At 36.7% G+C, this 24,289-nt stretch overlaps 1 protein-coding gene across 9 annotated transcripts in view; it reads right to left on the bottom strand.

Moving 5' to 3' along the window:
• Positions 1–24,289, bottom strand: part of LOC115223970 (histone-lysine N-methyltransferase, H3 lysine-79 specific-like) — a 204,026-nt gene that overhangs the window by 52,333 nt on the left and 127,404 nt on the right. For 6 of the 9 annotated variants that reach the window (XM_036512732.1, XM_029794725.2, XM_029794726.2 and 3 more), the window contains 6 exons: positions 17,795–18,001; positions 9,074–9,206; positions 7,922–8,044; positions 6,941–7,072; positions 4,990–5,081; positions 3,007–3,108 (listed from right to left, as the gene is read on the bottom strand). In XM_036512732.1, coding sequence (XP_036368625.1) covers positions 3,007–3,108; positions 4,990–5,081; positions 6,941–7,072; positions 7,922–8,044; positions 9,074–9,206; positions 17,795–18,001 — 789 coding nt within the window. The remainder of the gene's footprint in view (positions 1–3,006; positions 3,109–4,989; positions 5,082–6,940; positions 7,073–7,921; positions 8,045–9,073; positions 9,207–17,794; positions 18,002–24,289) is intronic. The other 3 variants (XM_029794728.2, XM_029794729.2, XM_029794731.2) reach the window with 1 other exon arrangement.

Below are 24,289 nucleotides of genomic sequence, written 5' to 3'. Positions count from 1 at the left end.
AGGTCCCTGAGTTTTGTAATGCTAATAATTCAATTTGTTATTCTAACTTCTGGAAGCCAGTGTGCCAACAGATTATCTACTACATGAGTGAACACACAAGTATGATAGACAAATTCCTCACAAAAAAGAGAATAAACAAATGATTGCAAACAATGTGTCTTTCTCTGTTGAAGAATGTATCCCCAATATAGATGAGCAATTAATAGCATCAGAGTAAGAGCCAAGACACACAACACAATGTGCAGAAGACAGGGAAGCTGAAGAACCATCAACCAGTAGTTGTAGGTTCAGAGAATCTTGTGATAAAGGAGAAGACAGAGATTTATAACACAGTGGAAAACTTAGAGTTCCAACAGGATGACCCTTCCTGATGGCCATTTACCAAATCTGTGGCTGGTGCCTTGGGTTCCAAATCAGACAGAAGGTGATATGATGGTGGAAGAGTACAGTAGATGTAAACCATAAAAACCAAAGGATTGCTTAGATTGAAACAGAGAGAGCTGCAGCGAACCATGTTAAGTAGCCAGAAGAGGAAGTGGACATTAAATATGCTTAGAAAAGAGATAAGTAGAAACTAAGAGGTTTGTACATGTCTTGCATAGGAAGCATTCAGAAAGATATGAAGTGTTCCAGTTTGCAAGTCTATGTATGAGAGAAAATTGAGATGTCTTCAGAGAGATGAGTGTAAACAATGAAGATGGCTCAACTGCCCTTACTAGAGCCTAAAAGAAAGTTATGGAAGAGCTACTAAAAGAGGTAGTTGAATGGGGAGAGTCAATATTTACAATATACAAATAGAAAGGATTACACTGTGTAACAAACTTTTAATTTTTCTTTTTTTATCTTTGGTCAGTGTTATTTCCTCTTTGCTTCAATCTACAAATCAAAGGAAATCACTACTATTCCCTTTAAACTTTGCTCTTGTGACCTGGACATCAATGTTTTGAAACTGACCTATTTCCCAGTACTTTTCAGACAGATTCAGCACTGAGTTGCTGAAGCAGAACTTTCTAGAAGCTTTTAAAAGTTTCAAGAATTTCTAGAATGTTTGAGCAACATAGAAATACACGGATTGAAAGCCTAACAATTCAGTTCACTTCAAGCTGTCCAAGTGGAGACAAATATGAGAGAAGCAAAGTTTGAAGGAAATAGCCATACTTTCATAGTTTCTAGAGGTAAGCAAATAGGAAATAACAGTTCCTACCCAAGGACATAAATCATATTTTACTGTGTAATGATCCAAGCTGTATTTGTATATATTCTATTTTGATTTTATCTTATATATTTGTGCTTAATTATTGTGGCTTTTTTCAATAAATTTTATTCAACAAAAACAATAACAACACGTAACAAAATCATCATTAAATGATTATTCCAGAGCATATTCACCATCTACTTCAATTACTGCTTCCCATTTGCTTGGCAGACGGTCAGACTGTCATTTAAAGATGTTTCTGTTAAATATTGATATTAGTTAGTTAGTTAGTTAATTTGGCTCAAAAGCAAATAGCAAGGCCATGTAGTTAACATGGAGTTAAGTACAGGGTGGTGTTCATGTAAAGAGTTCAGGCCACTTGAGGTCCAGGGAGGCTTTGAACAAAGCGGTCGTCGGCATCTTCACCATCTCGTCTGGCAGCTTGTTCCACGGATTTGTTGAATAAAATTTGTTGAAAAAAAGCTGTAATAATTACGCACCAACCCAATATTATTAATACCTTAATTCATAAAATTTATTTCCCATGTTGTTATGAAACCTGTAACTACAGCATTAAAATAGCATCATAAATTCCAGACTTTATTTCAACATGTTATTTTTATTTATATATATATAATCTTATGTCCTACTTTTATAAGGAGTATATGTATATAAGGGAAAGTGAGGGTAAGAGAAAGAAGTGTTTGCCCTAGAACCTAAGTATGTGCAAACATGTACCATTGCTGCTCATTTCTTTTTTAATGCTTGCTTTTTCTATATTGGCAAGTATTGGACAAGTAATCTATGTCCAAATGGTCGTCTTGTTACCAATGCTTAATATGTTTTATAAGTAGGGCACTTTTATTCCACTGACGTCCTAACAAGATGAAATTATCAAATTACAGTACACATTGTCCATGAGGGGTGTAAATACTGTCACAGTTTTTGTTCACAGAGTGACAGTGTAAAGGCACATAGAAACCTTACCAGCTTCATACACATATGTTCCTTTCAATAACTTTATCATGAATTCTTTACTGACATTTTGTCATGTGCTCAACCAGATATTGCCTACTTGGTATCTGTGGTGTGTGTGTGTGTGTATATATATATACATAATTGATGTGTGAACATCAAAAATATATCCACAGTAATTCAGGACTCAACTGATAGCACATAATTAAACTCCAATTTGCTAATATAATGCAGTAAATCTTGATGGACCAAACTTGCATGCATATATAGAATCAGCTAAAAATGATTGTTGAGAGCAGCTTCTTTAGAATAAAAGCTTTAACTTCACATGTAGCTCATAATTTGTCCTCTACAACTGTTTCAATAGCATAAAACACCATTTATATAATTATAATACGTAACTGGAAAGCAATGGGTAACCCATATCTTCAGGAGAAAAAAATGGTAATTGAGAAACCAGTGCTGATTAAAAACAAACATTTATAGTTAAATCTATAATGGTTTTCTTATTATCATTTCTTTTCTCCAGAAGATATAGGTAACACATTATTTAGATTAATCAATTATATATTTTAATTAATTAACCACTTAATGATAGCAGATAGTCATAAAATTGATTAAAGTGCCCAGAGTTTCAAGCATAGCACATTTTGGTGATTTTGTGTCAATTGATACATATATATATATATATAGATATAGATGGAGAGATAGATAGACAGATAGATACATGCAAACAGATACAGTGAGACACATTGTTACATGTACGCATACAACACAAAGAAATGACAACAGAAATTTCATTCCCAACACAATCAAAGCAATAAAGTACAACTTACTTCACCAAGCCGATTCTTGAGCTGTTGTAAACTAGCTTTTCGAAGGCCAGCAATTTGTTTCTCTAATTTTTGCACTTCATTCTCAAGTGTAGATTTTCTTTTCTGCAAGAGAAATTCCATCATCATCATCATCATCACCATCAAATTCACAATCACCATCACCATTCTTCCTTTAACATCTATTGGTCCATGCAAACATGGAATTTCATGGATATTTCACTCAGCAAATTATTATAAATTTTTCTTTTGTTTTTTTTTTGTTTCATGTCGGCTCAGAGAGATCCCACTGGAACTTGACAATACTTATTGTCTATTGACCATATAAGATGTGAAATCTTGTTTTCTACTTCCAAATTCAGCCAAGTTTGATACAACCTTTCATACCTATAAAAGAATCATCATCATCATTTAACATCCATTTCCCATGCTGGCATGAGTTGCACGGCTTGACAGGAGCTGGCATGGCCAGTGGTCACACCAGGTCCCATAGTCTGTTTTGACGTGGTCTCTATAGCTGGATACCCTTCCTAAACACCAGACACTTTACAGAGTTACTGGGTGCTTTTTACATGGCACCATCACCAACCATAACCTTGTCATTCATAGTCAGCTTTAATCCAGCAGACTTAGGATTAAAGGCCTTCCAACCATGACCAGACAGCAGTATCCAATGTGTCCTTTTTCTTTCTTTTTACACGGTACAACAATGATTCAAGGATGATTTAGTTGCTGGTCTAGCTGCACCTTTACAAGCAAGCAGCAACACAAGTGAAACTAAATAGTTACTGAAAAATGTTTGTTTTTCAATACTAGTGAAAGATCTTCACTAAAAAATTGACATTAAACTTTGACCCATTAGTATTTAAACTGGCCATATCTGGCCCAAATAGTCTATTAGTTTTACACTCACACTGGCCAGATCTGGCCTCTCACGTCAATCCTACAATGCCATTCTAAAACTATATAATCATATCATTGAAATTTTGAAGCTGTAGGATAAAGTATGATTAATTCAGAACAATATGAATAAGCATTTGGCAGAATAACCCAAATGCTAAATAGTTAGTGTGTAACAATTTGGATGGGTGAATCACTTATAAAGAAGTTTTGGTATTCATGCATTTCCTAAGTGTATTATTGATTCCAGAGGAGGAGGTTCTAACTCGAAATCAAAACCAGTTTGTCTGCTAATAAAACAGATTAAATCTGCCCTAGTGGGCATGGCTGTGTAGTTAAGAAGTTCATTTAGCAACCATGTGGTTTGGGTTCAATTCCACTGTGCAGCACATTGGGCAAGAATGTCTTCAACTATAGCTCCAGGACAACCAGACTCTGAGAATAAATTAGGTCGACAAACTGAAAGAAGCTAGTGCACACGCTTTACTTCTCTTTCTCATTTTAAGTGTATTGTGTGGTAAGTAGCTTGCTTACCAGCCATATGGTTCTGGGTTCAGTCCCACTGCGTGGCACCTTGGGCGAGTGTCTTTGGTAGACGGACACTGCAAGAAGCCTGTCATATATGTGTGTGTGTGTGCGTGTGACCAATAGAATAAGTAATAGGCTTACAAAGAATAAAGCCTGGGGTCGATTTGCTCGACTAAAGGCAGTGCTCCAGCATGGCTGCAGTCAAATGACTGAAACAAAAGAATACACACATACAAACACACATACATAAACATACACACGCATACAATTTATACATCCTGGGATGTAGCAGGACCTCAAGACAGTGATGATGGACCGAGAAATGTGGCAGGTGGACTTTGTTGCTACAGCCATAATAATAAAAAGATATACCAGAAATACAGCACAATAACCACTGTATATCTACCAGGAACAGTGAAAGTAACTACCCATAAACATAGATGAGAGACAGAGTAATCTCCACTTACAAAATATAGTGACAAGTACACAACCACCAACCGCAATACAGTAATGACCACAGACACCAAAGAGACTTAATAACAACCACCATATACATACCTTCTCCTCTTCTATTTGTCGTTCAACTGTTGTTTTATACTGCGGTGTTTTCATATAATTTAAAAATTCTGTGTAGCGTTGTTTGATGTTGTCTGCAATGAAATAACTTCATATCAACAATTCCTGTCAACAAAATTATATTCCATATAATATAACAAATCAATTATGTTTAGGGCTATGTGATCAACCAATAGTCATGTGTGTACTAAACAGTCATACTCACCAATGAGAGATCAACCATAATGAATTCACTGACACCATGATGTACCATTAAAAGTTAACTCAACAAATGCATAGTGCTACTACTGCTTACAACAGTACCAAGATAGACTGCACTGGCACTAAAGAAACTTAAGCATTTTAGCCTCAGTACTGAACAAGACTAATTTTTGTAAGGAATATTTGTTGTCTGAGCAACACAGCATGAACGAGAAGTAGCGAACTATATTTAAATATTTTTAAATATTAGAAAGCCTTAGCTGTGATAATGAACTATAAAAATGTAAACACATTCCTTGTATGTTTTTGCATGCAGAGAAAAAATGGTGAGGAGTCTCCTGATGGTATGTTTCACAGTTTATTGACCACTCTTAAGACGATGCACTCAATCTCCCTCCCCAATTAATAGTAAAGAGTTCAGCTGCTATATAAAGCAGTCAGCAATTAAGCTAATACAGCAAAGGATAGTTTAATCTGCATATACTTCATTATATGCTTATTTAGGCCACTATCACTACTAAAGCTTTTTAATATTTAAATTTATTTCTCAAATGTCACTGGGGTCAACTTTGCCCTTTATCCTTTCAGAGTTGATAAAATAAGTACCAGTTGAGCACTGGTGTTGATCTAATCACCTTAGCCAGTTCTTCAAACTGGCTGGCTTTGTGCTAAAATTTGAAACCAACATTTAAAATTTATTTCACTACTTCTGATTCACACACACACACATGCAAACAAGGTAATTGGGTACATCTTTGAAAAGCGATTAACAAATCGTAAAACAATCTGTCAAGAGACTTCCTCTGTTTTCCACATATTGAAAGTACAGAATGAATGTGTTTATGTCCTTATGCAGTTCTTTATTATAGTTAAAACTTTATTTCAGTACTGCCAATCTTTGTATTTGCCCTATTACTGCTGCCAGTCATTTTACCTCTTGTTCAATTGTCTATATTTCTAAGATGATTCATGATGATTCAAAGCTGCAGGTGATGCTTGCAAGAATAAAACTGTATTACAAGTATCACAAGGTGTAGACATGGCTGTGTGGAAAAGAAGTTTGCTTTGCAACCATATGGTTTTGGGTTCAGTTCCACTGTTTGGCACCTTGTGCAAATGCCTTTTACTATATAATACCTGGCAAACTAATGCATTGTGAGTGGAACTGGTATAAGGAAACTGTATGGAAGCTCATTATCTATATGTAATGTATGTGTGCAACAGTTGATATTCCTCAGCTTCATTTCAGTAAAGCAGTGATGTCATGTTTACATTCTTTGTAGATATTATGACCAGTTGCTATGTGCATTCAAAAAAGAAAAAAGTGAAGATTGGCAGCAAAAAGTGCATTCAGCCATAAAATGCTGCCTCAAATAGTCCTTCTCCACACTAGAATTGGAAAGACATAGGTTAACCCTTTAGCATTTAAACCAGCCATACCTAGCCTAAATATCCTATCTGCTTTATATTTAAACCTACAAGATCTAGCTTCTCACACCTACCCTACACTGTCATTCTAAAACTAAACAATCACATCATTGACATCTCAAAGCTAAAGGTTAATGCATGATTAATTCAAAACAATGTGAATAGGCAAGTGTTACATTTGACGAAGTAATCTGAATGCTAAAGAGTTAAACACACAAATGGTAATTGAGTCTGAAATGAAAACATTGTAAGGGGTGAAGAGGCTGTCAGCAGAGAGGATGCTGTGCTGAAGACAGTTACTTACCAAAGAAACGTTGCATTGCTGGAGGTACTTCTAATGCTGCTATTGTATGAGGTTGCGAACCAGATTTGAAATAGGCATCAGAAAAGGAAGTCATTGAACGATCATTGCAACTAACACTATTCTCACTGGAAGCTGGAACAAGAAAGGAAAGATCAGAAGAGTTACAAGACTCAGGTAGTTCAGTATTTGAATTTAAATTCCATATAGGCACAGATGTGGATGTATGAACAAGAGGTTTGCTTCCCAACCACATGGTTTTGGGTTCAGTCCTACTATGTAGCACCTTGGGCAAGTGTCTTCTACTATAGCCCCGGGTCAACCAAAGCTGTGCAAATGGCTTTGGTAGATGGAAACTAAGCCCATCACGTGTGTGTGTGATTTTGCACTCCCCAACTTGACCACCAGTGCTGCTGGCTTGTTTATGTCCCCATAACTTAGTGCTTCAGCAAAAGAGAGGGATAAAATAAGTACCAACTTTATAAAATAAGTACTGGGGTCAATTTGTTTGACAAACCCTTCAAGGTGGTGCTCCAGCATGGCTGCAGCCCATTAAGTAAATCAAGTAAAATATATACTACGAAGGAGTAGGTAGAAATTGCATACAATGTACGCAGTGTAAATTATGGATCCACAAGACACATATTAGAATGACAGGTTGGTTGATAGTGGTGATAAGATTTGCAAGTAATAGATGTACAAAGAGTAAACAAATACTTGTAAGAAACACACGAAGTAGCTTCATGCTTGGAAAGCTCTCTAAAAGAAATTGATAAGTCTTGCTACCTAAGTGACATAGTTAGCAGTAGTGGTGGGTGTATCGAGAATTTAATAGCCAGGGGTGAAACTCACATACATATGAACTGCTCCAAATAAAAAGGCTGACCAACAACTTTACCATTTGTGCGCAACAAACTTTTCGAAAAAATGTTTTGGAGTAAAACCAGTGTGAAAGATAAACTGACATCTAATTAAGCTAATTACCAGTTGATGACGTTGATAAAACCGTTTGCTTGTGCAACAAATTGAGTCCGTCAATTGCCAAGGCTTTGTTCTTATTTCTAGCTTTGGGTCCTCGTGGTTTACAGACAGCACCTCGGCGCCGGACTGAAAATGAAAAAGGATTTAGAAAATTATATAAATTACAAACGTGTGGGTGTGTTTTTGTAGATACAAAGAAGAAAGTACTCAATACATGTAACAGAATTTGTCTCAAGCCAGTAATTCACTTCCTTATAAAAAGAAATTATCCACTTTAAACAAATTTATTTATTCAAGTGGCCATACTAGAGCTCAAATTAATCAACAGGCTCTATCCCAGCCATCGCCTTATCTTTGAGTGATGGCAGTAATTAAATAAAACAGTGGAAATAATAAAAATTAAAAGATGTTAATCTAAACTCGTGGTTCTCAACTAGATTCATATGACCTTTGGGAATCCATTTAAGATTTTGTGGTCAAAATCTATGTGCAATAAATTGTTATACTTTTATAATACATAAAGTATTTAAAAAATTTTTTAATACAGTTCCTAATAATATTAAATCATAATAAATATAATATGATTTTTTAAATGTCAATGGCTAGGAGGAATCAAATGGGTCCATAGGTAAGAAATGGTTGAGAAACACTGATTTAACCTAATGCCAATTCAAAGTAATTCTCAAAAGAAGGAGAAGACCAACTGAGCCCCTTCTCTTTTTAACCCTTTAGCATTTAAACCGGCCATATCCGGCCAAAAGTATTCTGTCTGTTTTATGTTCAAACTGCCCAGATCTGGCCTCTCACACTGACCCTACAATGTCATTTTAAAAATTAACAGCTACCTCATCAAAATCTTATAGCTACAAGATAATGCCTGATTAGTTCAAAACAATGTGGATAAAAAAGCATTAATTTTGGCTGAATAATGCAAACACTAAAGGGTTAAACTTGCAACTTTTCCTTTTAATGTAATTTCCAGAAGACTAAGTACCCTAAAATAATCCTGGGACTCAAACATATTTTAACATAAAAACCCAGAGATTACCCGTCTCAAAAATCTAACCTGTTTAAGAATACGTTTAAATTGATCAATTAGTCAATAACCAAACTGTAAAGTTCAAAAGGAGCAAAAATATTGTTAAAATACATTACCAAACTCTCCATTGGTCCTGGTACCTTCCTCTTCCTTCGTCATCTTACTGGGGCTAGCTTTACTCTTTCTGCGGTTCCGTTTCACTATTCGAGTATGACATGTTGGTTTTTTAGTTTCCCCCTGGAACTGCCCCTGAAATAGCAAAATTAATCTAAATTTGGTTGTTCATAAATATAATCAGTAATAATAATAATGATGGTAACAACAATTGTTTCTAATTTAGGCATAAACTTCCCAAGCACATGGTTCAGAGTTCAGTTCTATCGTGAGGAACATTGGGGCAAGTGACTCATACTATAGCCTTAGACCAACAAAAGTGAGTATATTTGGTAGATGGAAACTGAAAGAAGCCCATCATATGTATGAGTGTCTGTGCATACACATGTGCCTGTCCCCCACCATTGCTTAACAACCTGTGTTGGCTTGTTTACATCTCCCATAACTTAGCAGTTTGGTAATAAAAAAAATAAAAGTACTGGGATCAGCGCAGTAGCCCAGCATGGCCACAGTCCAATGGCTGAAACAAGTAAAAGATAAAAAATTCCATTAACTTAGGTCTTTGAAGCCACAAGACTCAAACTGCTATTTGTAATTGCCAGATCTGTACTAATTAGAAATTGGTAATTTCCAGTAACAGACACACCACAACATTGAAATATTCTGTCAATAATTTATTTTTAAGAATCTAGTTCAATGGATGGATTAAACACCTCACATGATAATTATAACTGGGATGGCCACAAGTGGAATATCTCTGATCACTTAGCTAAATGATCAGAGCTGACCTGGAGCAAAAAAAAACAAAAACAACACCCCACAATACTAATTACTTAATCAACACTGGCTGTTCACTGGCCTCAAGTAAGAACCATAACAGGTGTGTGTGTGTGTGTATTCTTGTCTCTTCATGACACTACCATTTAAAACTTATTACTCACTCACTGAATGGAGGTGGCTAGCTTTGTGGTTAGGGTATTGGTCTCATGATTGTAAGATTGTGGTTTCGTTTCCTGGACCGAGTGATGTGTTGTGTTCTTGAGCAAAACACTTCATTTCATGTTGCTCCAGTTCACTTAACTGGCAAAAATAAGTAATCCTGCAACAGAATGGTGCCTTGTCCAGGAAGGAATATATATGCCAGAGAAACTGGGAAGCCGGCCACATACTCCTTACAAAGAAATGTGGACTAAATTTTGACAAGCAGGACTATGTTGATTACATCAACCCCAGTACTTGACTGGCACCTTATTTTATCAACCATGAAAGGACAAATGGCAAAGTTGACCTCAGAATCTAAAGACAAACAAAATGCTACTGAAGATGATAAAATTGTATAACACATTCAAGAAACATCAGTAAATATTGCCCTACAAGATTCCCTAAACTATGTAAAGTGCCAGGTTTATGTACAATTGGTACATTCTCAGGAATTATTGAAGATAAAACATTCAGATAAAATAGAATTCTAAGACAGCAAGGGTTTTATGACATTTTTCTCACAAACAATGTTAATAAAACAATCTCTATGATATGAATTTGTATGTCTCACCTTATACAGAAATAGACTATATTATTTAAAAATAATAATAAATCAAGTTAATTATTTTCAAGATCCCATATTAATTATAGAAATGTAATAGATATTGCAGAGACAGTAGAAGGGAAAAAAATTCAATATTTATGATAGTTTATCTAATTTGTTATTTGAATTTAATACAACACCGAACTTGCAGCAGCTATAGATAAACCCTCAATAGAACTGAGACAAAACTATTGTAGTGACTGGAGGTGTGTAGTTCTATGATACGGATGAAAGGAAACTGAAGTGATGGAGGTGGATACCACATTAGGACTCTAGAGTAATGGATAGATCTGTGGAGTAGATGGCAGAAGACTGCTATGGGTGGTAGAGACAGATCTATGGGAAAACTAGTGTAGGGGTAGTGAACAGATCAATGGAATAGATGATGGAAAACTAGTTAGGTAGTAGCAGTTCTGTGGTTGTTGATGTCCAAGGGTGTAGAGAAATGTAAGGATGGTGGGAAACAATCAGTGAGAAAGGAGAGAGAGAGAGAGAGACCCAACTGATTGCTAAGTTTCCACACACAAGATCATGTCAATGGGTTATACAATAACTTATAGACACAAATTAAAAAATTATCAATTATAATTATTCTTCATACAGATCTAAAAAGTACATTAAAAGCACCCATGCCAATGCTATGTAAAAAAAAACACCTGTGCTGGTGCCATGCACAAAGCACCTACACCAGTGTACCCATGTGGTACCACATGTAAAAGTCTACATATAAAGCACCGGCGCCAGTGTCATGTAAAAAGCACCTGTACCAGTACCATTTAACAAGCACCCATGTTGGTGCCACATAAAAAGTGCCTGTGACAGTGCCCTGTATAAACCACCCATGTAGAAAGTACCCAGTACACTCTGTAAAGTGGTTGGTGTTAGGAAGGACATCCAGCTGTAGAAACTAAGCCAAAACAGACAATCGGAGCCTGGGCAGCCCTTCAGCTGGCCGACTCCTGTTGAACCATCCGACTCATGCCAGCATGGAAAAACAGACGTATGATGATGAGATCTAACATAACACCTTCAGTTAGAACAACAATCAAGCTTCAATATGTTGACATTTATGAAAGAGTTTTAAAAAGTTATTCTTTAATCAACTACTACTTTCTTTCAAATTAATCATATCATTAAACCATAGCTGTATATGTGTGAGGTCTATGCATTGACATATGAGTATGTATAGATATAGAAATTTGTATACAGATACTGAGATGTGCTGTATAGAAGAAAAATAGGTTTTGTATAGATGCAGAAGCATGTGAATGCATGTACAGGTGTGTTATATGTATATATATATATATATATATATATATATATATATATATATATATATAAATGTACAAGTATGCACAGGCATGTATATAGATGAACAAAATGTATGGTCATGCTTAGAGATGTGCAACCATGCATATACATGTACCCACAGGGTGTGGATGTACACGCTTGTACATAAGTCAGAAGTTTTCAAAAAGTGAGCCACAATGAACATATAAGTGCACTACAGATTTTTAAAAAATTGTAATTTAAGGGCTTAGAAAATCCATCCTGATACCCAAGCAATGTGTAAAATGTCACCTATAATTTTCTTACACACAAATATTATTAATAAAACAATGTGAGCAATGGTTTTCTATGTTTTTACCCCTAGATTTTTTTTTTTTAATTATCTGAAGCTGTTTTTATTTTTAAACCTTCCCTGGGGAATGTGACAGTAATTTATTGATTTCATCTCCAGTAAATATTGTACTGAAATGGTTATGGAACACTTGGCTTTCTAGAAAGTATATTTTGTGGACCACCACCACTCCATCATCTAAGCATATGGCATAAGTACAAGCCATTGACAAGGCCCAGCAAAGCCAAAATGCATTTCGCATTCTTGTTAGCCACTGCCAGGACATTTTTTTTTTTGTACCTGTTGCTAATATATATCATGCTTTTATTAAATACAGCAGCACGTCCACAAGAGATGTTATCTCTGAATGAGTACCACAGTAAATTTGCCTTTTAACTATGTATTTACATTAAGTATGCTACAAAGGTGGCTGTTTTAATTCAATACAGTTTCTATTACATATAATGGGGGAAAAAATATTAAAATTATTTTAAAACAGATAAATACATGCATTGCACATTACTGCAAAGGAATACACATGCAACAGAGCAGTACATTAAAAACATGCAAGTTTTCTAACTATTCTAACGTTTTCTGACATGTGGCAACACCAGCAGGCCATAAGTGACACACAAGTCTTCTACAGCACAGTAGCTGAAACATTTAGTGTTGACGTACAGGCATATGTATAGATGGTGTATAAAGATACAAGATGTGTATAGATTTTAAGGCATGTATATGAATGCACAAAGGGATATATACAGATGTATAGGTTTTATACAAATGTACAGATGTGTGTATGTTATATATTTCATTTTAACATCAGAATATAATATAACTTTATACAACTCATTCATCCATAATTATAAAAAAAATTAAATAAAATAAATTTTTTAAGTAAAGCATTTTTACAGATGATACTAAAATGTTTTGATGATTTCTTTTAAGAAGAATGAAACCACACACATACACACACCTTCGGATAATTATCTGCATTCCTTAGTCTTATTTGCAAAGACAAAAAAAAAGCTACATATTCAACTACTTTGCTGAAATACTTACATATTAGTTTTATTAAATACTATTAAAAGATTAGAATGATAATATTTTTTTCTAACCCACTAGCAAGAAGAAGGTTTATATAGGTTTAGATAGGCTCAGGAGTGGCTGTGTGGTAAGTAGCTTGCTAACCAACCACATGGCTCCGGGTTCAGTCCCACTGCGTGGCATCTTGGGCAAGTGTCTTCTGCTATAGCCCTGGGCCGACCAATGCCTTGTGAGTGGATTTGGTAGACGGAAACTGAAAGAAGCCTGTCGTATATATGTATATATATATATATGTATGTGTATGTGTGTTTGTGTGTCTGTGTTTGTCCCCCTAGCATTGCTTGAAAATCGATGCTGGTGTGTTTACGTCCCCGTCACTTAGCGGTTCGGCAAAAGAGACCGATAGAATAAGTACTGTGCTTACAAAGAATAAGTCCCAGGGTCGATTTGCTCGACTAAAGGCGGTACTCCAGCATGGCCACAGTTAAACGACTGAAACAAGTAAAAGAATATATACATACACACACACACACACATATATATATATAAAGAGCATTTTTTCAGTGCTATTGTGTGGCACCTTGAGTAAGTGTCTTCTATTATACCCTGAGCCAACCAAAGCCATTCATCATCGACAGCACACACTGTAAAGTGGATTTGCATTAGGAAGGGCATCCAGCTGTAGAAACCAAGTCAAATTAGATTGGAACCTGGTGCAGCTCTCTAGCTTGCAACCTCTTGTCACACCGCCCAACATATACTAACAGTGAAAACAGACATTAAAGTATGATGATGATCACACACACACACACATTTATGTGTATGTGTCTTTGTGTTTGTGTTGTACTAGCCCCCACCACTGCTTGACAAGTGGTGTTGGTTTATTTACGGCCTTGTAACTTGGTAGTGTTCCAGCTTGGTTGCAGTATAATGACTTGAACAAGTTAAAGATAAACAATATACTTGCACATTGTTTTTACATGTTTTCCCACACTAGCATGAGTTAGATGAATATACATTATTGAGGCATTGCCCTCCCTGTCACTGACCCTTACATGATTTTTAAGTAAAGGATTTCTTGCTTCGGACTTCTTCAAAAGCATAGAGCCAAGAGACAAGCTACTGACAAAGGAAATAACAACATCACTGCTTGTAGCTCAGCATTTTTCAGAGAAGCACAAACGTAAACAAACACACAATTCATATGATGGGCTTTGTAGAGTTCCCATCTATTAAATTCACTCACAAGGCACTGGTTAGTCCAAGACTATCAGTAAAAGATACTTGCCCAATGTGCCATGCGAAAGAGTTGAACCAGAAACCACAAAGTTGTGATACAAACTTCTTAACCCCATAACCACATTAATGCATACATGGTTTGTGCACGTGTGTGCGCATTAGTACATACACACACACACACACACACACACACACACACACACACACACATAGATACAGAGTTCAGCATAAGAAGCTGATGATTTTTGTATGAATACATTGTTGGCAAATGTAGGATATTTACAGACCAATGTGTACCACTAATATACATATAAGTAACACAAAGTAACTACCTTTAATCTTAAAAAATAATGCTATCCAAATGTTCCACATTGCACACTTACATGCAGCCTAGCCTACAAGTTCTGCATTGCATACAGCACCATGTCTTACGGTAATGCCAAAGTTTTCTGACAAATAGTAGCTTTCAGTTCATCTAATAGGTGCAGGCACTTTCCTTTAGAGGTAGCTCACTCTACCCCCACCTAACAAGGAAATAACCATACACTTGAATAACCAAACAGGTATCTGGGCAGACCATGGTATATCACTGCACTGAGAAGCATTCAGTAAACATTCTTTTAATAATGTCAAGAACCAAGATATGTGGTGCATTGATGTACTTGAGAAGACCCACCCACCACAACAGAATTGATATCCTGAAACCAAGGTGTCACATAAAAAGCTTTGGTGTGGGTGCTGGTTCCATATAAAAAGCACTGTTGACGGTGCACGTTAAAAAGCACCCTGTACACTGTAAAGTGGTTGGTGTCAGGAAGGGCATCGAGCTGTAGATATCCATCAAGACAAAAACAGACTATGGAACTTGGCATGGCCCCTGGCCTTGCCAGTTCCTGACAAGCTGTTCAACTCAAGCCAGCATAAAAATCGGATGTTAAATGTTAATGATGATGATGAGGAGGATGAAACTCTTACTGTATGGAGAGTTGTTCAATCAAGTTGAAAAAATATGTGTGTATTAATAATGCTAAGTCAATTCAATTTAAGGAAGTTGCATAATGTGAACACACAGCAGTTAGAAATCACTCTTATTGCATGTTGGGCCCTCTTCTAAGAAATACAGGTGTCACTCAGCTGAATGATAAACAATGCAAGCTTTACTTATTTATACAAACAGATAGAAGATGGCATGGGTTTCATCATTCCTAAAAAAAAACCCTGTTATATGTCTCCATGCAAGCATGTTTTCTGCAAATGTTTTCCAGCTTTCTCAGTGGCAGTGGTTCATTGTAAGCACAATCAAAATCTTATAAGGATGAAAATTTAAATCAATGCACAACATCCTTTAGAAACTGTGATCTGAAATATCCAATGCAGCACCAGATCTTGATGCTGATTGATGATGGTTGTTCATCACAGTCTACCTAACAGCCTTGACCCTTTAGCATTTAAACCAACCTGCTCAAATATGCTAGATGTTTTATGTTCACACTGGCTAGATCTGGCCGTCTGCAACGATTTCATCTCAATCGAAGGAGAGGGGCTTTCTCCATCCGGGTTGAGGATCCGTGGAATAAGCTGCCGGACGAGATAGTGAAGATGCCGACGACCGCTCGGTTCAAAGTCTCTCTTGACCAGAAATGGCCTGAACTCTTTGCATGAACACCCTCCCTGTACATAACTCCATGTCCCCCTACATGGCCTTGCTTTTTGCTTCTTGAGCCAAAAAATTAACTAAACTTAACACCTATCCTACAATGTCACTCTCAAGATAAACAACCACATTGTTGAAATCTCATAGGTATGAGATAATGCAGAATTAATTCAAAGTAATGTGAATAAATGCTACATTTAAGAGAGTAACTTGAACGCTAAAGGCTTAAAATGTTGCCTGGTATTTAGGTAGCTGGCACACCTCTGGATGGTGGTGTTTTTTTTTTTCTTTTAGTATGCTGAACAAGAAAACTTTTTATTATTATTCTTTTTCTGTTACCCCTAACAAAATCATATTCTACTAAACACTTAGCAAGAGGGCTCACATTAAAATGCAAATGACTATTTCATTTCACCACGTTTCACTAATGAAGTCACCATTTAAAAGAAAAGAATTGTGATTCACTGTTTCATAGCTACTAAAATACCATATTTTCCAGCTCACAAGTTGAATTTTTCAGCCAAAAAACGTAGGTTGATTTATACACCAAGACGGAATTTGGAGGGCCAAAACATTCCATGTGAAATGCAAGAGGATTTGGAAAGATAGTAGGTATCTGAATGTTTACACTATATACTCTCAACTTGTAATGCTGGAAAATATAATAATGTTGCAAGAGCCACTTAATACCACTGAACAAGTGCCCCTATGACACACAGACACACCATCCCTGTAAGTGAGATTACTATCATTTTAAGAATTGCCAGGTTTCCCTACAGGATACTGCAGTGTGTGTGTGTGTGTGTGTGTGTGTGTGTGTGTGCGTGCGTGTGCTTGCTACAACTTTGATACCATGCATCGGCTGACAGTCGTTTCATAGATTCTAGGACAAAAACAAGAGCATTTCAATCCTAAAACACAGAATTACACACTGTTAATGACACAAAAAATAATTCTACTTAGTGTTATTAAGAGTCAGTCAATCCATATTTCATGCAAGTGTGATAAACTGAGCCACTCGTGAGAGGTTTTCCTAATTGCAAATCATCCACCAACAGATCATCCTCATCGGTTTTGATGGAGATGGTCTTTCCTGACAAAACAGCCGAATGAATCATTCCACTATACAGCTACCTGTTACTCACTGCAATTGGTGATTGTGCCAAGTGGAGATACTGCCAATAACAGATGTCAGCAGTATCAAACAGGCCAAAATTTGCCCCTCATAAAATTCTGTTCTACCGAACAAAATAATTTTCTCCAGAAGTTGCTCTCCCTCTCTTCTTGCATTCTCTTTCACTAATCACACACACACACACACATACATACACACACTATTACACCATTAAATACATCAAATGAAATTCTCTTATGTAGAATAGATTGAGGAGATTTTTTTGTTTCTTTTTTTTTTGTTGTTATTTTAATTTTTTTTTTTTTCATATAGAACTTAAGAAAATGAGAAAACCTGACCAAATAGAGTGACATGGTTCAGTAGCAGTAATATTCAAACAGAGCTAAAGTGGATCAAATTGGAAGTCTGTTGGATTGACCAATTCAGATAGACCACAGCTTACCTCTGGAATATTCTCCTGGTCTGCATTTTGTTCTCTATTTTGTTTCGCAGGCTTTGACACCCATTCTGACCACTGTTTCCGTGTTGTCGGACCGTACACAATGCTTTCGTCGCCAGTGCTTGTGTTGCTATTGCTATCGAAATCTAGATTCTGTGTGGTCTCATCCTGGTTTTCTTTGTGACGTCTAGATTTTCTAACCTCATCATTCTGTTTATGAATAGGAAATGGTAAAAACTATTTTAGAATTTCCCTTCAAAACAGACAAAGGTTTAGTTATATATTTTTATAGTTGATTTTTTTTTTATTATAGGTGTTCATCGTGTAATATATATGAAATTAAATCGTAGAATATATATATATGTATGTATATAAGTAAATTGAGTAAGAAGAGCAGTCAAGATCAGTATTATTGTTATAATAATTTAATAAATGCTACATTCTTACATAGTGTATACCTTAAATTTGTGCCAACTCAGCTAAATCTCTGTAATTTTTAAAATACTGTTTTATTGGGTATTTCAGTTAAAAATCAGATACACTTCTCTGCATACACAACTTTTTGCTTTTTAATTTTTACTTTTTTTTTTTAAACCTTACAAATTAAATTGAACTTATTCTGTGGTGTACAACCATCCAACATCCTTCTAAAAATTTACCTAACCAGGAGTATTTGTATCATTCAAGGCCACTGGAAAAAAAAAACCAAAAAACAAAACAAGAAACTAATTTGGAAAGATTTCTATTCTGCAACTAGATAAATCTCAACACATCTCCCTTGCTATTCTCTGGAGCAGTGGATTTCAACCAGGGTTCCGCCAGTACAGTCCAGGGGTTCCGCAAGAAGTTACATAACTGCTAAAATCGGCAATAATTTTAAATTCTTCTGTGCAGATATGTGTGCATAAGACTATTAAATTATTGCACAGGGGTTCCTCGAGCCAGTGGAATGTTTCCTTGGGGTTCCGTTCCAGCAAAAAGGTTGAAAAGCACTGCTCTGGAGTAACGCCTTTTCTATTTTGTCTGCTGAGACCGTGAGGTGGTCTGAATTACAGGAAATTGAAAGAGTGTAAGAACATTTTCACTTACTGCATGAACAATCACCTAAATTAATACTAGACTGGTCAAACTGTCCTACTCTTATGTTAGTTAATATATTTCCAGATGCACCATCATATATAATCACTTTCTAAGCATGTAAATACATTTTTATTCTTAGCTTATTGCTATCATAGTTAATTACTAGAACATCCTTAACCCTTTAGTGTTTAAACCAGCCATATCTGGCCAGAATATTATCCTTGTTTTATGTTCGAACTTATGAGATTCAGTCTCTCACGCTTATCCTACAATGTCATTGTAAAGATAAATAATCACATCATCAAAATTTTGAAGTTATGAGACAAGGCACAATTAATTCAAAACAATGTGAATAAATAAGTATTACATTTGACAAAGTAATCTAAACACTAAAGGGTTAAATATTAGTTTACAATTCTGAGAAGTAGGAAAGTTCAATAGTGTTTCTATCTGGTTTGATTCCACGGTATGTTTGTCGATTTTTTAAATCTTAATTTCAATTACATTTCAGCCTTCACATTATTAAATATAACCAAGTTATTGAATAGAGATACAAACACAACCAAAATTATATAACGTGAACTCTTGAATTACATAATAATTTCTAACATCGGCACAAAGGGCTATAGTTAAGTACTTGACTCTGGTACTAAATGATGTTTATTTTAATGATCCTGGACAAATAAATGGAAAAGCCTACCTGAGAAGAAAAAAAAACTATAAGTATTGCATTTTACAGCATGTAATAGTAAATTATGATCTGCCATTAAAAATCCTCTCAGGGGAATTTTTATCAAAACTAAAAACTATATATGTTAGTTTCTAACATAGGTATGATGGTATTCATTTACAAATGGAGTACGGGAAAGGTGCAGAGCTTCGGGACAGTTGTCTCTAAAAGCCTCAAAACTCAAAGGAAAGGAAAAGATTTTTTTTTTTTCTTTGTGTCTTTAGTATTCCTGGGTTTCATAAAATGGAAAGTATAATACTGAAAAAATCCCCCACCACCACACTTTTTTATATTTATGTCAGAAATTTATAAACTTCAAGAGAATGTGAAATAATTCTTGCTTGGAACAGTGGATTGCAAAGCATGTAAATGTAGAGTAAAAAAAAAAAACCCTTTGAGTAGGAAAAGTTAAAAGCAGCCCAACCAAAGGATTTCTCAACCCAATATTTATAAACCATTGCAGCGTGGAAGATGTTTGGGGAAGCACTCCGTCGGTTATGACGACGAGGGTTCCGGTTGATCCGAATCAACGGAACAGCCTGCTCGTGAAATTAACGTGTAAGTGGCTGAGCACTCCACAGACACATGCACCCTTAACGTAGTTCTCGGGGATATTCAGCGTGACACAGAGAGTGACAAGGCCGGCCCCTTGAAATACAGGTACAACAGAAACAGGAAGTAATAGTGAGAGAAAGTTGTGGTGAAAGAGTACAACAGGGATTACCACCATCCCCTGCTGGAGCCTCGTGGAGCTTTTAGGTGTTTTCGCTCAATAAACACTCACAACGCCCGGTCTGGGAATCGAAACCGCGATCCTATGACCGCGAGTCCGCTGCCCTAACCACTGGGCCATTGCGCCTCCACGAAGATGTTTATAAGCCATTTAAGAAACAAACAAAAGCCGTTCGATTCACTTCAACATTTAAATTTAATTTGTCAAAATATTTTCGTCGCTTTGAGACCGCGACCTGTTCACTGACAAACCTTCGTGCTGCATCGTGATGCATAAATATAAATGTTGAAGTAAATGTAATGGTTTTTTGTGTGTTTCTTAAATGGCTTATAAACACCTTCCACACTGCAATTGTTTTCGTTCCAGCACACGATCTCAGATCAAGTCACTCACTATGCAAGTATATCTCCATAATGTTTATAAACTGTTATTTATATATAGCTTTATGTGCTTCAAGGGCCACCGTTCCAAACAAATTATTCCTTTTTTTAACATTTCTGCTTCCCTTTCTTTTCTGTAATTTTTTTTCTTTCCTATAAGGTGTGAAACTTCAAGAGACAATCGTTCCAAAATTTTGCAAGGAAAGCTACTAAGTTGTGAGTTTTATGCTTTTCCATATGATATCAGTAGCATAAGTGAAATGAAATATGCCAAAGCAGTTAACAAAAAAACACACACATTTATTAACCCTCTCGCACTTAAACTGGTCATATCTGGTCAAAATATTCTACCTGTTCAAACTGGTCACACTTGGCCTTTCACACCAACAAATTCTAAAATATCATTCAATTACCCCAGCAAAATCGTAAAGTTAGAAGATAATGTGAATGCTAAAAGGTTAAAGCGGGCAAAATCTTCACAGACTGTTACTCAGAGGTTCATGTTAGCACTTGCCAAACAGTTGTGATTGCCAGAACTGTCCGATGAATGGTAATACAAGTTGGCTTTTATGAAAGCATATTACTCTACTTTCAGTATTAGAGTACTATCTTTTTCCACATTATTTTGCATTTATGTGCATATATATATATATATAAACATCTAATTATTAAGGTGGAAAAATCATCAGAAAAGCCATTTCTGTCAGAGAGAAAGAGAGAGAGATTGGTAAAGCAAAATCCACATTTGCAGGACACTCATACTCTGCACTATGTTGAGTTAGAATGAGAGAAAGATTAAATGTGAAATAATTGTTAAAAAAAAGAAAATGAATTTGCATTTTGATACATAAATTTGTAGGACTTCATAACAATGATTCATTAAAAGATTTTCAGTTATCTTAGATTTCATTCAGTAGTTAACTTTGTTAAAAGCATAACGCTCAAACACATTTAACCCAGTAGCATTGAAACTGGCCAAATCCAAGTCAAATATTCTACCAGTTTTATGTTCAAACTGGCTAGATCCAGCTTCTCACACCTACCCTATAATGTCATTTTAAACTAGTCTCACAACTGAAATCTTGAAGCTATGAGATAATGCATGATTAATTAATCAAAACGATATGAATAAATAAGCATTACATTTGACATCTAAATCTGAATGCCACAACACAACAACAGTCATGATCACACATGTCAATATGGAGTTAGCACTGGTGGATTAATAGTGAAGATGAAAAGCTATTAGTTAAAAGATGAATTAAGAACAAGCTTTGTATAAGATAGAAATTTTGTTCCTATAGCTTTAGATTTGTACAGAAAGGTAAGTGAGGATGTAACACTTATGCTTTTCAGAAAGTTATTTTCAAAGAAATTAATACGGAATCTGATTGACATGAAAAAAAACTATTGATTTGTTTTAATACTAGACAGAATCAATTTTTACATAGATATTTATATGGTTCACTTGCGCTAAATGAGGATGCGAAGAGAGAGGTTTGGAGATGCCACTATGAAAGGTTGCTGAATGAAGAAAATGAATGGGATAAAGAGAGTCTGCCGAATGTTGACCCAACAGAGGGACCAGCTATCCGAGTTGATAGTTCTGTGGTAGCTAAGGCAATTAGAAGCATGAAGACAGGGAAAGCCCCAGGCCCATCAGGAATCACTGCAGAGATGCTCAAAATGTCTGGTAGTGTCGGCTATAGCCTAGTCACCCATATAGTTAATCAGGTGATACACAAAGGGGTCATACCCAATGACTGGTGTAGCAGTATAATAGTCAACTGCTACAAAGGTAAAGGTGATGCCCTAGATACAAATAACTACAGAGGTATCAGCTGTTGGACCAGGTGATGAAGGTTACGGAGAGGGTCATAGCCAACTAATTAGAGAGAGAGTTAGTTAGATGAGATGCAGTTTGGGTTTGTGCCAGGGAAAAGTACTACTGATGCTATATTCCTGGTAAGGCAGCTGCAGGAGAAATACCTAGCCAAAGATAAGCCCCTGTACCTGGCTTTTGTTGACATGGAGAAAGCCTTCGACAGGGTCCCCCGATCCCTTATCTGGTGGGCAATGAGAAAACTAGGGATAGATGAATGGTTAGTGAGAGCTGTGCGGGCCATGTATAGGGACGCCGCTAGTAGGGTGAGGGTTGGAAATGAGTACAGTGAAGAATTCCGGGTAGAGGTAGGGGTCCACCAAGGCTCAGTACTCAGCCCCCTCCTATTTATCATAGTCCTCCAGGCAATAACGGAGGAATTCAAGACAGGATGCCCTTGGGAGCTCCTCTATGCTGATGACCTTGCTCTAATTGCTGAGTCGCTATCAGAACTGGAGGAGAAGTTTCAGGTGTGGAAACAAGGATTAGAATCGAAGGGCCTCAGAGTCAATCTAGCTAAAACCAAAGTCGTAATCAGTAGGAAGGTAGACAAATCACAAACACCTTCAGGTAGATGGCCCTGCTCGATCTGTAGAAAAGTGTAGTAGGTAGAAACTCTATAAGATGCACCAAGTGTAAGCTATGGACACATAAGAGATGCAGCAATGTCAAAGGAAGGCTAACTAGGAAGATGGTTTTTGTATGTGGCAGATGCTCAGGAACAATAAACACCTGAAAATGCTCTGAGACCAACTTCCGTCACTTTCCAGGGAGAAAAACTAGAAATAGTTGATAGTTTCCGTTACCTAGGTGACCAAGTCAGCAGCGGGGGGGGGTGTGCTGAAAGTGTAACTGCTAGAGTAAGAATAGCTGGGCAAAGTTCAGAGAGCTCTTACCTCCCTGCTGGTGACAAAAGGCCTCTCGCACAGAGTGAAAGGCAGACTGTATGATGCGTGTGTACGAACAGCCATGCTACATGGCAGTGAAACATGGGCCGTGACTGCTGAGGATATGCGTAAGCTCGCTAGAAATGAAGCCAGTATGCTCCGATGGATGTGTAATGCCGGTACTCACACTCGGCAGAGTGTAAGTACCTTGAGAGAAAAGCTGGACCTAAGAAGCATCAGTTGTGGTGTGCAAGAGAGACGTTTGCGCTGGTATGGTCATGTGGCGAGAATGGATGAAGATAGTTGTGTGAAAAAGTGCCACACCCTAGCGGTTGAGGGAACCTGTGGAAGAGGCAGACCCAGGAAAACCTAGGACAAGGTGGTGAAGCACGACCTTCGAACTTTAGGTCTCACTGAGGAAATGACTAGAGACCGAGACCTCTGGAAGTGTGCTGTGCGCGAGAGAAGACCCGGCAGGACAAGTGAGTCCACAACCGTGGCCTTCTACATGGGATGGAGCCAGCCTACGTATGCATACCTTCCCTTCTTGGGACACAAAACTCTACTTGTGAAGACGTGTTGAGGCAAGTGAGGATCAGAATCGAAATCGATCAATGGAAATTGCGGATGTGCTACCAGTGCCGGTGGCATGTCGAAACTCTGCTTGTGAAGACCCATTGAGGCAAGTGAGGATCAGAATCGAAATCGATCAATGGAAATCGATCAATGGAAATTGCAGATGTGTTACCAGTGCCGGTGGCATGTAAGAGAACTTTCCGTTTCGCGACCGTTGCCAGCACCGCCCC

Source organism: Octopus sinensis, linkage group LG24 (assembly GCF_006345805.1).
Source record: "Octopus sinensis linkage group LG24, ASM634580v1, whole genome shotgun sequence".
Taxonomy (NCBI): Eukaryota; Metazoa; Mollusca; class Cephalopoda; order Octopoda; family Octopodidae; genus Octopus; species Octopus sinensis.
Note: the sequence above shows the minus strand (reverse complement) of the source record. Positions and strands in the feature narration are given on the sequence as shown.